Source organism: Lithobates pipiens, unplaced genomic scaffold (assembly GCF_037356315.1).
Source record: "Lithobates pipiens isolate NorthernLeopardFrog02 unplaced genomic scaffold, aLitPip1_a1.2 Scaffold_25, whole genome shotgun sequence".
NCBI lineage: Eukaryota > Metazoa > Chordata > Amphibia > Anura > Ranidae > Lithobates > Lithobates pipiens.
In genome coordinates, this window is record NW_027507787.1 from 81,678,981 (window position 1) to 81,691,073 (window position 12,093).

The window sequence follows — 12,093 nt, forward strand, 5'->3', positions numbered from 1 at the left end:
AGCTACAGTACTCACATCCATGGCATTTAAACATGGCCCATGGCTCATCCTTTGTCCAAACCTGGAAGTGAGCATAGACCAATCTGTCTTTAAGAGACTGGCATGTTCTATAGGTAATTTGAGGAGCCGCACCAATATACTTACTAATGATGCGGTCACCTGTTAGAAGATGCTAGTGCTGACTAATTACATCAGGTACACTTTTGTGGGTGGCACAGTGGTGTAGTGATTAGCACTCTCACCTAGCAGTAAAAAGGGCCGCTGGTTCGAATCCCAACCACGACACTACCTGCTTAAGAGTTTGCATGTTCTCCCTGTACCTGCGTGGGTTTCCTCCGGATACTCCGGTTTCCTCCCACACTCCAAAGACATGCAGGTAGGTTAATTGGCTTCTGTCCAAAATTGGCCCTAGTATATGAATGGGGACCATGGATTGTGGGCCTCTTCAGGGTAGGGACCAATGTGAGTGTGCAATGTATCGTTACGTGAATACGTGGTCATTACTCTCGTAACATCCACCTGTTTTCTGATATTTGTCTCTCTCAAACAGCAATTTAATCCTGTCTGTCACAAGCTTTTTTGAATGCCTGTATCATTTTGGAATGTTCGTCCTTTGTCTGTTCTGTGAGGGACACTGTTCTGCCAATGATGTAAATAAGATGTATACAATTTAGTTTTGGTTGTTTTTGTATTTAGATTGTTTGTTCATTTATATATGTATGCTGTTCAATGTATAAGTAAGCTGGATAAAACATGGGATGATTAAAGCAGGGGAGAAAATTTCTGTTCTAGTCCCTATTTGGGATCTACAAAATCTGTATGGTGTACTGGTGGGACGTATGCTTGTGCATCTATGGTACTTGGAATCATTGATTTTGGATGGTGGAATGTCTCTTGGCCTGGATAGCATCGGGAATAGGAGGACAATGATTGTTGCTCTCCATTCACCCTTGGCAGTGATGTTGCGGTGATGGCGCCAGGGAGCACCTCCCCATACCTTAGTCAATGGCGTATTTGAAATGCTTCAGTTAACTATATTTAAAGGATTTATTAGTTCCCTTTTACCATCTCTCATCCTTGTAATTTGATTAGTCTCTCGATTATCGATTATCTGGTAGGACTATGGGTTTGATAGTTCTTTCGCGCATGCACCAATGTATGGTTTCAGCTTATATGAGGCTACCACAATAAGGACTTTTCGCTGTGGGCAGATAAGAATTCTGCTGTACAATAGGTCGATGGATTGACATTTAAGCACAAGGTTATGCGCATGAGCAGACTCATTTTGAGAATGGGCACATTCGACCACGGGCTGTACACAGTTAAGAATTCTATCATACAACAGGCACACGGATTGACGTATAAGCACAGGTTGATGCGCATGAGCGGACTTTTCTAGAGAACGGAAGCACGCAATAATGTATTGTTCATGCGCAAGGACGCAATATAAGTGCGCCGTGGCGCACGGCGTCCTAACTCTGTGGTAACCGTGCGTGGCACGCTCTTTTATCTCCTTGGAGATAAAAGGTTAGCAGTCTTCAGCTGTTTATAATCACACTGATGCACTGTTTAGCGGGGCTTCCTTTGGCACCAATGTGCATATTTAAACAAGTGAGATCGGGTTATTGGGTTAGCCAGCGTGTGCAGTGTATTCACTGAATCGTGGATGTGTCTAAGGTGAGACGCTTTGACTGGTTTTGGTGATGTGGTTTGACTCACCTCTGATGGTTTAGGCAATCTTCAACTAGTACTACTTTGTCTGTTTTAGGGGAAATGTACCTGCTTCATATTCCCTTTGGGACCTTTTGGCCAGGATTATTATTTTGTCTTTCACAAGTCGGGTTCTTCTTGGGGACTGGATGTCCGAGCGGACTAAATGGCTGTGAATATTGGCTTCAACATAAGAAACGCCCTGTGGTGGCCAATGCTAGGTACTTACTTGTTCTTTAAATTTGAATTATACATGGTTACTTTATATAGATATATTGGGAAGTATGTATGTAGCTCCCGTATTTAGCTTTATGTTATTTACAAGTACGCCACTAACGGGGCACCATTTGGAATCCCTAGGTTTGCCTATTATGTCCTTCCTACTGCTTAAAAGTTTTCCCAAGTTAAATTGAGGGGATGTTGATACAACAGTTGTGAGTACATTAAATATGAGTAAATAATTGCTATTTGAACCTTAAGGAGATTGGTTATTTATAAAATATGTATTTTTTTATTTTTTGTTTGTTTGTTTTTTATCCTCTGCACGGTTTTATCTCAGTCCAAGTCCCATGTCTACATGAGCATCGTCCACTCTTTCCCTAGTTTCAATTCTAGGGGAATACACCCCCCCCCCCCACCTTACGGGTCTGAAAAATAATCAAGTATCTCTTGTGTGGGTGAATCTCTTAAAATGTGGGCTTTTAGCCGATTTAGGCAGAACTCCATGTTTACAGAAACACAGGTAGTAGCCATAGCCGGTTTGAGATTGCCCATGATGGATTGCCAAGCCTTTTTACGCGGTTGATCCTTTTTGTCCATGGAATCTTTTAATATCCCCATGTCTTCGAATGCCAAGTCGGTCGATCAGGAAACTTAGGAAAATGCTGCGTCCAATTAAGGAACTTTGTTCCAAAGCACATCTGGGTCTTCATTGAATGGGAAGCATCTTTTTTTGCTCGAAAAAAAAAAAAAAAAAAAGTTTCTCTGGATCCGCCCATTCCTTTTTGATGGCTTCAGAGATGACTGAATGCACAAGGAAAGTGCCACTTCTTGTTTTCACTCAGCCCTGCATACATACGGTTATGCAATGATAATTCTCTTTTCTTCACCTAAACCCAACGTTGCATACACTGCTTTCAGACTGTCTACTTGTTCTAAGGACAGTTTCTATCTTGAAGGTGTGTCTTCTGCCCCTTCCTCCTCCTCTTTGGAGTGAGAAGGGGAATGCTCCCCTTGGGTAGGAGGACCAGTTCAGCCTCCACCACTGGGATGAATTGTGAGCCTTGAGAGGATCCTGAGGTAGTTGGCCGATTCAGGGATGGTGTTGTAAGAGAAGGTCGAAAAGATTGGTTAGTAGCCTCTAGCTCCTTAACTGAGGCGAGTCAATGCAAATTTGACAGTCTTCTTCCAACCCTCAGGTAACTTTGTTTTACATGAGGGACATCTCTTTTTGATCGTTGGATGAGAACTTTTAGCCAGGCAGAAAAAAAGACAAAAAAAAAAAAAAAAAAAAAAACACCAGAGCATCCCAGCGAGGCAAATCTGTCTCCCAACGGGCTCAAAGGTGCTAAGGTAGTACAATAGCCAACTCCCTGTGCCCAGACAGGCACCAGCCACCAGGGGAAAGAAGCCATAGAAAGAGGCACAGAGCAGACCAACCCCACCCCAATACCCTCCTACCTGGGACTTGCTGGTGCCTGTCCCACTAGCCGCTCCCACAGACCATCGCGGTGCTGCGTTTGTTGCGGCTTAGAACACCAGTTCCGGAGTTCATCAGTGCAGATCTGGAACCATAATATAGGCCTCAGGACTGCTCCTCCCCTCTCCCCTGAGCAATTTCAGGTGGAAAGGACACTGCACCTGCTCCGTGAATACCTTTCTGGCCAGCCGAGTCTCTACTCTGCCACCAAAAAGAGGGCAGCGGCTTGTAGCACCGAACATGCTGGGGAATCCCACCAAAGTCTGCCGCCACCTAGGAGCAGACCCAGAAACAGTCAAGCTCTCTGAGCTGAAGAGGAATAAGGAGCCCACTTACCAGCTACCATTGGTGCGGCGTGGGAGGGACGGACTCTCTGGAGGTTAAAAAAAAGGGGGGGGTGTATGGTGGGGTAGGTAGTCTGGCCTCTCAGGACAGCACCTCAGACCCTGACTCCCACTAGGTGCTCCCTTGCCAGATAAAACAAAAACGGTTTAGGTGTGGGGAGAAGTCTCCTTTTAAAATTTGGTGGAGTTGGTGTTTCCTAGTGGGTGGGACCACTCTCTGGTGCTGTCATGAAAGATGTAAAGGGAAAAAAATTATATTAAATTGTACATTACAAGAAACCAGCCAAAATTCTCAGACCATGTTTTATGGACTCATATCTTCAGGTGACTGGCAAAGCTTTCAAGGACATTCCGCATCACTATGGAACCCAGACCCTGAAAACCACTTCAGGGTATGCTCACCGACAGGCATAGCCTGGACTTTATATAGTCTAGTGCTGTGTTTAGGTAGAGGTAAGGGTGACCCTGTAACCCATTCCAAAACTGTGGCTGTTTGGAATGGGTTCACTTCAGTGTACAGCTGTGGCCCAAATTTTAAGAACACCACAAATATTTAAAGATTTTCAAAGCCCGTTGCCTCAGTTTTTAGGATGGCAATTTGCATATACGCCAGAATGTTATGAAAAGTGACCATTTGAATTGCAAAGTCCCTCTTTGCCATGAAAATAAACAATCCCATAAAAAAAAATTTCCACTGCATTTGTGATGGTGGCTTCAAGCCACCCAAGAAAGTCCAGCAAGTGCAAGGACCAGGTCCTACAGTTGATTCAGCCGAAGGATAGGGGCATCACCAGTGCAGGGCTTGCTCAGGAATGGCAGCAGGCAGGTGTGAGTACATCTGTATGCACAGCGAGGTGAAGACTTTTGGAGGCTGGCCTTGTGTCAAGAAGGGTAGCAAAGGAGCCACTTCTTTCCAGGAAAAACATCAGGGCTTAGCGGGGCTTCTGCACACAAAAGATTTTTTTTATCTTCAATGCATAGCGCCTCGAAGTTAATCCTTGAACATCCATAATCTTAACAATTAAACTAAGATTTGAATGTATATATTTTGCAATTTCTGCACTTTTTTTTTACAGTACTGACCATGGAAAGGGCTGACAAAACAACTTATATGAAATAAATGTAATAATGTTATCACCAAGTGTGCTGGGGAGATAGCATTCAACGGAATCCTAAAAATCATGCCCACTTAGTGTCAAATGAAGTCCATTTTTTTTCTGTTTATTCAGCCTTGTACAATGCCTTCTTGGGGCTATGGATAAATATTTTTTTCCAGCGTTCAACAGAACCTTATATGCCCACTAGGTTACCATTTGATGTGCACAACTAAGATTACTAGGTGCATGAAAAATGCATTTAAACTATAGGCATAAAAAGAGTTGATTAACTAAATTGAATGATGCATTAAAAAATAAAAGGAATTTTGACTTACCTGTAAATTTTATCTTGGCGCACTGCACAGGACTTGTATTACAGACCATGGGTTATATGCAGACTACCTTCAAATTATTGGACACTGGCAAAAATTCTTGCTAGGGCCGCCACTAGAGCACACAATACAACTTCACCCACTAGGCGAGACTCCAGTTTTTTTTTTTAGCAAGCAATAAGGAGCGAATAGACACAGAGGGGAGGAGCCTGTGTCCTGTACTCCAAGATAAGGAACCTACAGGTAAATCAAAATTCCCATTATATTAATCACATGGTACAGGATACGCATTCACAGACCATGGGACATACTCAAGCAATAAACAGATGGGTGGGTAATAACCTATCAAAAATATGGGTTGGAAAAAAAAAAAAAAAAAAAAACACCCAACCTGAAGCACTTTGTGGCCGAAGCTTGCATTAACATACACCTGGGAGAATGTGTGAAGAGAGCACCGGGGGTGACGTTACACATCAAGAAAGCCAGATGCTGAAAAGGCAATAACAGGCTGGTGGAATAAGCCCTGACAGTGAAAAGAGCAACTCTGTCTTTAAGGGTATAGGTCCTATAGAGAAGATACATGATCAACCTAGCAATGGTGGAGTATGATGCAGGGCCACAGATGGGACAAAAACTCAATCTTTAGAATAAAACCTGTGCCTGCCAAGTAGGATGTGACAGCCAATTTCATTGTCAGGTGTTGGTGCAGGACATAAGGGAAGTAAAAACAACATCCTCATTAAGGAAAGAAATCACCTTATGTAGGAAGGAGAGTTTTGATCTCAAAACCACTTTGACCTTGTGCAATAAGGGCTTCTTCAGAAGAAAAATATGCCAACTTAGAAAAACATATTTAACAGATGTAATAGCCAACATGAAGGCAGGGTGCACATAGACAGGATATCAGAAACTGGCCATCTGGCCAGTGTGTACAGCTGTCTAACAGAAGCCAGTCTGACAACTGGCTTTTGTCAAAGGGCAGCCAATGACTGCAAACGCTGACCAGTGTGTTCTAGGAAGGGTGGGTGGAGAGGAGGGGTCACCTTGTTAGAACACAAAGGCATAGTGGGGGAGATCGCTGCACTAGCATCACTTGCGTTCGCGATATGTAATTTTTTTTCACAGTTTAGCCCACCGGGTTGACGGAAGAAAAAAAAAAAACCTTAAGTGCGTACATAGCATAAGGTGATCCGAAAGGAATATCTCTTAAGTATAGAGAGCTCCAGATTGAGATCCCAAGTTAACACAAGTGGCCAAGCTGGGGGAATTCATGAGCAACTCCCTAAAGTTGTGTTAAGTGATTGCAAGGCAAGAGGTTTTCTGGAATACAATGGATAAGACAAACTTATTCTTTCAAACTAGAGTGTTATGAAGTGGGCAGGGGTTTAGTAGTGCACTCTAAGGGCAGCCCAAGCAGCTATTTTGCCAGTGTCCAATCACCGGAAGGTTGCCTGCATATAAACCCATTGAACTGTACTATACATTTAAGATAATGGCTTTTATGACTTAACTCGATACAACTAGATAGATATTCAAAGGGCTATGAATGATTATATTGAGTGCAGACAGTACACACACCATTAGGAAGGAAGACCCAGAAAACACAAGTAAAGTGTGAGCACACCACTTAGTAAAGGCCTATGCAGTAAAAACCAATGAGTCACTTACCTTTGTTTTTGCTTGGGTCTGAACTGCTGCTTGTTTGAATGGTGGGCTTTTTGTCTGTAAAATGTGGTGTAAAATTTGCATTTTGCTTTCAATATATATTCAATAAAAAAAATTCACCAGATTTTACAATTAGAGCATATCCCCACCCAAACAAAAAAAAAATAAAAAAATCAAGCCACCAAATGAAAGCAATTTCTTACCAATATTATTTGAAGAGACAATACTCTGCACATTTTTATCAACTCCTGAGCTTGGCAGATCAGACATAAATGTGACCTCTGCACTCATTGCTTTCTTCTTCGACTTCCTTTCTTTTTGATGCCAACCATCATCATCCTCCTCATCCTCGTCATCATCATCATCACTTTCACTCAAGTCATCAAAGCCAAAATATTTAATTCTATAGCTTGACTGCCCAAATGGCCTAGAACCTCCTTCCTCACTGCAGCCATCATCTTGGTCATCAAAACCAAAGAACTCCAGTTTGGCATCTTTTTTGGACTTGACATTGCCAGGACGAAATCGCGTGGTTGTTTTTGCTGTTGCAAGATCGGCCTTCTTTCTAAGACGCCCTGCTTCCCCTAAATCTGTTGTAGGGCTTGCAGTGAACTCATCTATACCTCTTTCCATGCTATCCTGGATGGTAACATTACATACGGAGAGACAAGATGGATGCAGAACTGTATAATCTCTAGTCCGTCCAGTGGTTTTGGTCCCACTGCTTCTATTAACAGTGCTTGCTCTGTCTGTGGCATTGTTAGATTTGGCCATTGAATAGCTTGAGCCATCTAAAAGTCTGTCAAAATTGGAGGAACCTTGTGAAGATTTTGCCTTGGTAGATCTACAATATGTCCTACAATTACCAAGTTTGACACCTTGTAGCACATCCTCACTAGTTTGCTCTTCTGGATTATACATTTGTTCTTTAGCAAGCTGACTGTCCTCTTCAGCTTTGGGTTCAAAATGACTGCCTTCATCCTCATCAGAAAGAAGGTTGGGAACATATGAATTTTCTTGGGTCAGTTCATCCCAATCGTATAGCAACAGATTCTGAGAGCTTTGGTTTTGCTCATTTTGTTCTAGAGAGTCTGACCCCTTTAAATAATTGGAATCCCAATCATGTGTGTCTGTGGCAAAACTAGAGATGAGTGACTCTACAGGTAGATTGCTGCTATTGCAGGTTTTTGTAGACAAACCTGAAGGTAACATGCTTGTAGATTTTTTGCTGTCATTTTCAGCCTTCTTTGGAAAATAACTATTTTTGTCTTCTGTAAAACTATGCAGATTACCTAAAACAATGAAAAACACAAACCGATTAGAAAAACCTGACTATTTTTTCTAAAGCAGATAATGTTTTTACATCAAGCTGAAATTCTCATTTAAATATACAGCTCAACACATCCACTTTCAGACATTTATGCTTTTTTTTTTTGCACATTTAAAAACAATTTTAGGCATTAAAACTCCCAAGTGTATATATATATATATATATATATATATATATATATATATATATATATATATATATATATACATACACACACACACACACATACACACACATATACACACACAGTGGTGTGAAAAAGTGTTTGCCCCCTTCCTCATTTCCTGTTCCTTTGCATGTTTGTCACACTTAAGTGTTTCGGAACATCAAACCAATTTAAACAATAGTCAAGGACAACACAAGTAAACACAAAATGCAATTTGTAAATGAAGGTGTTTATTATTAAAGGTGAAAAAAAATCCAAACCATCATGGCCCTGTGTGAAAAAGTGATTGCCCCCTAAACCTAATAACTGGTTGGGCCACCCTTAGCAGCAACAACTGCAACCAAGCGTTTGCGATAACGTGCAATGAGGCTTTTACAGCGTCCTGGAGGAATTTTGGCCCACTCATCTTTGTAGAATTGTCCTAATTCAGTTACATTAGAGGGTTTTCGAGCATGAACGGCCTTTTTAAGGTCATACCACAACATCTCAATAGGATTCAGGTCAGGACTTTGGCTAGGCCACTCAAGTCTTCATTTTGTTTTTCTTCAGCCATTCGGTGGTGGACTTGCTGGTGTGTTTAGGATCATTGTCCTGCTGCAGAACCCAAGTTCGTTTCAGCTTGAGTACACGAACAGATGGTCGGACATTCTCCTTCAGGATCTCTTGGTAGACAGCAGAATTCATAGTTCCTTTTATCACAGCAAGTCTTCCAGGTCCTGAAGCAGCAGCAAAACAGCCCCAGACCATCACACTACCACCACCATATTTTACTGTTGGTATAATGTTCTTTTTATGAAATGCAGTGTTCCTTCTACGCCAGATATACTTGGACATACACCTTCCAAAGAGTTCCACTTTTGTCTCATCGGTCCACAGAATGTTGTCCCAAAAGTCTTGGGGATCATCAAGATGTGTTGTGGAGAAATTGAGACGAGCTTTGATGTTCTTTTTGCTCAGCAGTGGTTTTCTCCTTGGAACTCTGCCATGCAGGCCATTTTTGCCCAGTCTTTTCCTGATGGTGGAGGCATGAACGCTGACCTTAACTGAGGCAAGTGAGGCCTGCAGTTCCTTGGACGTTGTTGTGGGGTCTTTTGTGACCTCTTGGATGAGTCGTCGCTGCGCTCTTGGGGTAATTTTGGGCGGCCTGCCACTCCTGGGAAGGTTCACCACTGTTCCATGTCTTCGCCATTTGTGGATAATGGCTCTCACAGTGGTTCGCTGGATTCCCAAAGCTTTGGAAATGGCTTTATAACCCTTTCCAGACTGATAGATCTCAATTACTTTCTTTCTCAATTGTTCCTGAATTTCTTTGGGTCTCGGCATGATGTGTAGCTTTTAAGGATCTTCTGGTGGACCTTACTGTGTCAAGCAGCTCCTAATTAAGTGATGCCTTGATTGTGAACAGGTGTGGCAATAATCAGGCCTGGGTGTGGCTAGAGAAATTGAACTCAGGTGTGGGCAACCACAGTTATAGTATGTTTTAACAAGGGGGGCAATCACTTTTTCACACAGGGCCATGATGGTTTGGATTTTTTTTCACCTTTAATAATAAACACCTTCATTTACAAATTGCATTTTGTGTTTACTTGTGTTGTCCTAGTTTAAATTGGTTTGATGTTCCGAAACACTTAAGTGTGACAAACATGCAAAGGAACAGGAAATGAGGAAGGGGGCAAACACTTTTTCACACCACTGTATATACATATACACACATACAAATAAAGCTTTTTGGTGGTAATCACCGCTGGGTTTTTAAATTTTGGCACTATAAAAAAAAAAAAAAAAAGGAGCACATCATTGTTGTTTCTGTATTAATTTTTCTTCATATATATTTTAGTAAAAATTTATACTGCTAGATATCTTTGGTAAAAAGAACCCAAATCAGTGTATATTATTTGGTCTTTGTGAAAGTTAGAGAGTTCACAAGCTATGGTGCCAATCTCTGAAAATTGAGCACACCTGATGCACCGACTGCCTATTTCTTGAGACCCTAAGACTCGGTTCACACAGGGGCAACACGACTTTTGGAGGCAAATTGGACACAACTTGAACACGACTTGGGGCGACTTACAACGCGACTAAGTCGCCCCAGGCCAGGCGACTTTTGCCGTGGCCAATCAGAGAATGAGCTCTCAAGGGGGAACTCCTCGCCAAAAAAAAAACACAACAACTCGGCATGGGTTCCCCCTCCAAGGGCATACCAGGCCCTTAGGTCTGGTATGGATTTTAAGGGGAACCCCCTACACCGAAAAAACGGTGTGGGCCCCCCCCCAGATCCATACCAGACTTATCCGAGCACGCCAACGCTGTAAACATCCCTTGTAATAGCATGACAGGACCTCCAACATGAGATTTGGGATCAGAAGACCCCAGATATTTTTATTTATTTTTTATTGCAAGTTTAAGGGTCCCTTTAAGGCTGTTGGGCGGAAGGGACGTTTGACGTCGCTCTGGTCCTCGTAGGGTATAGAGTCAAGTGGGGGCCATCATGTCCTCACTCAACTTCCTGCCCATCAGGCCACAGGACCAGACTGTCTCTCCAGATTTCAACAGCTCCGGTAAGCAGCAGAGACACCCAGGATGCGGCGGGAGGGGGGCACCTTTCCCGTTGCCCATAAAAGTGATCTTTCGGCAAATCTGCTGAAGAGATCACTTTTATCCTAAAAGGGACTGCCTGCCGTGAACAAAAATACCTGCTGAAGGCATGAAATAACCCCACGTCCACAATGTCATAGGATGTCATTGGGTGGGAAGGGGTGTAAGAAAAATACTTAATTTATTGGCGTATAACACTCACTTTTTCACCATGAAAATCAGGTGCAAATAGCGTGTGTGTGTTATAGGCCAATTTTTCCCTGAAAATTACCTCTTAAAATGAATGTGCGTGTTATACACCTGTGCGTGGTATACGCCAATTAATGGAATGTATCAAGACGGGAGCAATGAAGTCGACAACTGAAAAACAGTTAAGAACTTGTGGGAAATAGGCTATTTTGATCGATTTTTTTGTTTCCCGTTACCTATCAGTGGGCACGAGTAGAGACAGCCAGTTGAGAACAGATCCATATTGACATTGAGCTCGGACACATGGAAGAACAAAGTCTGAATGGCCAACTGCCCACAAAACCTGAAATTGTGACCATATTTTCAAAAGTGGAAATTCTTTAAAAACTGACATGGTAACGTTACATGGAAATTTGGATGAGATAGATATTGTAGAAAAAAAATAAAAAAAAGAGGAGAAGGAGAAGGAGGAGAAGAAGAAGAAGGAGAAGGACACAAAAGGAGACTGGACACACACAAATTAAAAGAAATGAAAAACATACACATTCAACAAAGGAATATTATTATACAAGATTTATATAGCACCAACAGTTTACGCATCGCTTTACAATGTATAGGGAGGACAACGCAATTACAGTATAGTGCAATACAAAAAAAAAAAAAAAAGGCACAGGAGGGCCATGCTCGTAGAGCTTGAATTCTAAAGGGAGGGGGTGGTACAAAAGGTAATAGCTGCAGAGAATGAATTGATGGGGGTGGCTCGGGGACCATTAGGTGGGTGTGGGATAGGCTTCCCCGAATAAATGAGTTTTCAGGGATCTCCTTAAAGGTGGGGGCTGATCGGATATACTGGGGCAGAGCGTTCCCGAGGATAGGAGGGGCTCTATATGGCATATAAACTAGACGATCTGGAGAAGAAAAAGAAAGGAAAATCTGAGAATACATGGCCTACAGTGAGGGAAAAAA

The 12,093-nt window shown here is 42.3% G+C and overlaps 1 protein-coding gene across 2 annotated transcripts in view; it reads right to left on the minus strand.

Moving 5' to 3' along the window:
* Positions 1-12,093, minus strand: part of WAPL (WAPL cohesin release factor) — a 215,496-nt gene that overhangs the window by 137,802 nt on the left and 65,601 nt on the right. Inside the window, exons 3-4 of one of the 2 annotated variants that reach the window (XM_077454602.1) lie at positions 7,051-8,139; positions 6,851-6,904 (exon numbers count right to left, since the gene is read on the minus strand). In XM_077454602.1, the coding sequence (XP_077310728.1) occupies positions 6,851-6,904; positions 7,051-8,139 (1,143 nt within the window). The remainder of the gene's footprint in view (positions 1-6,850; positions 6,905-7,050; positions 8,140-12,093) is intronic. The other variant, XM_077454603.1, reaches the window with a different exon arrangement.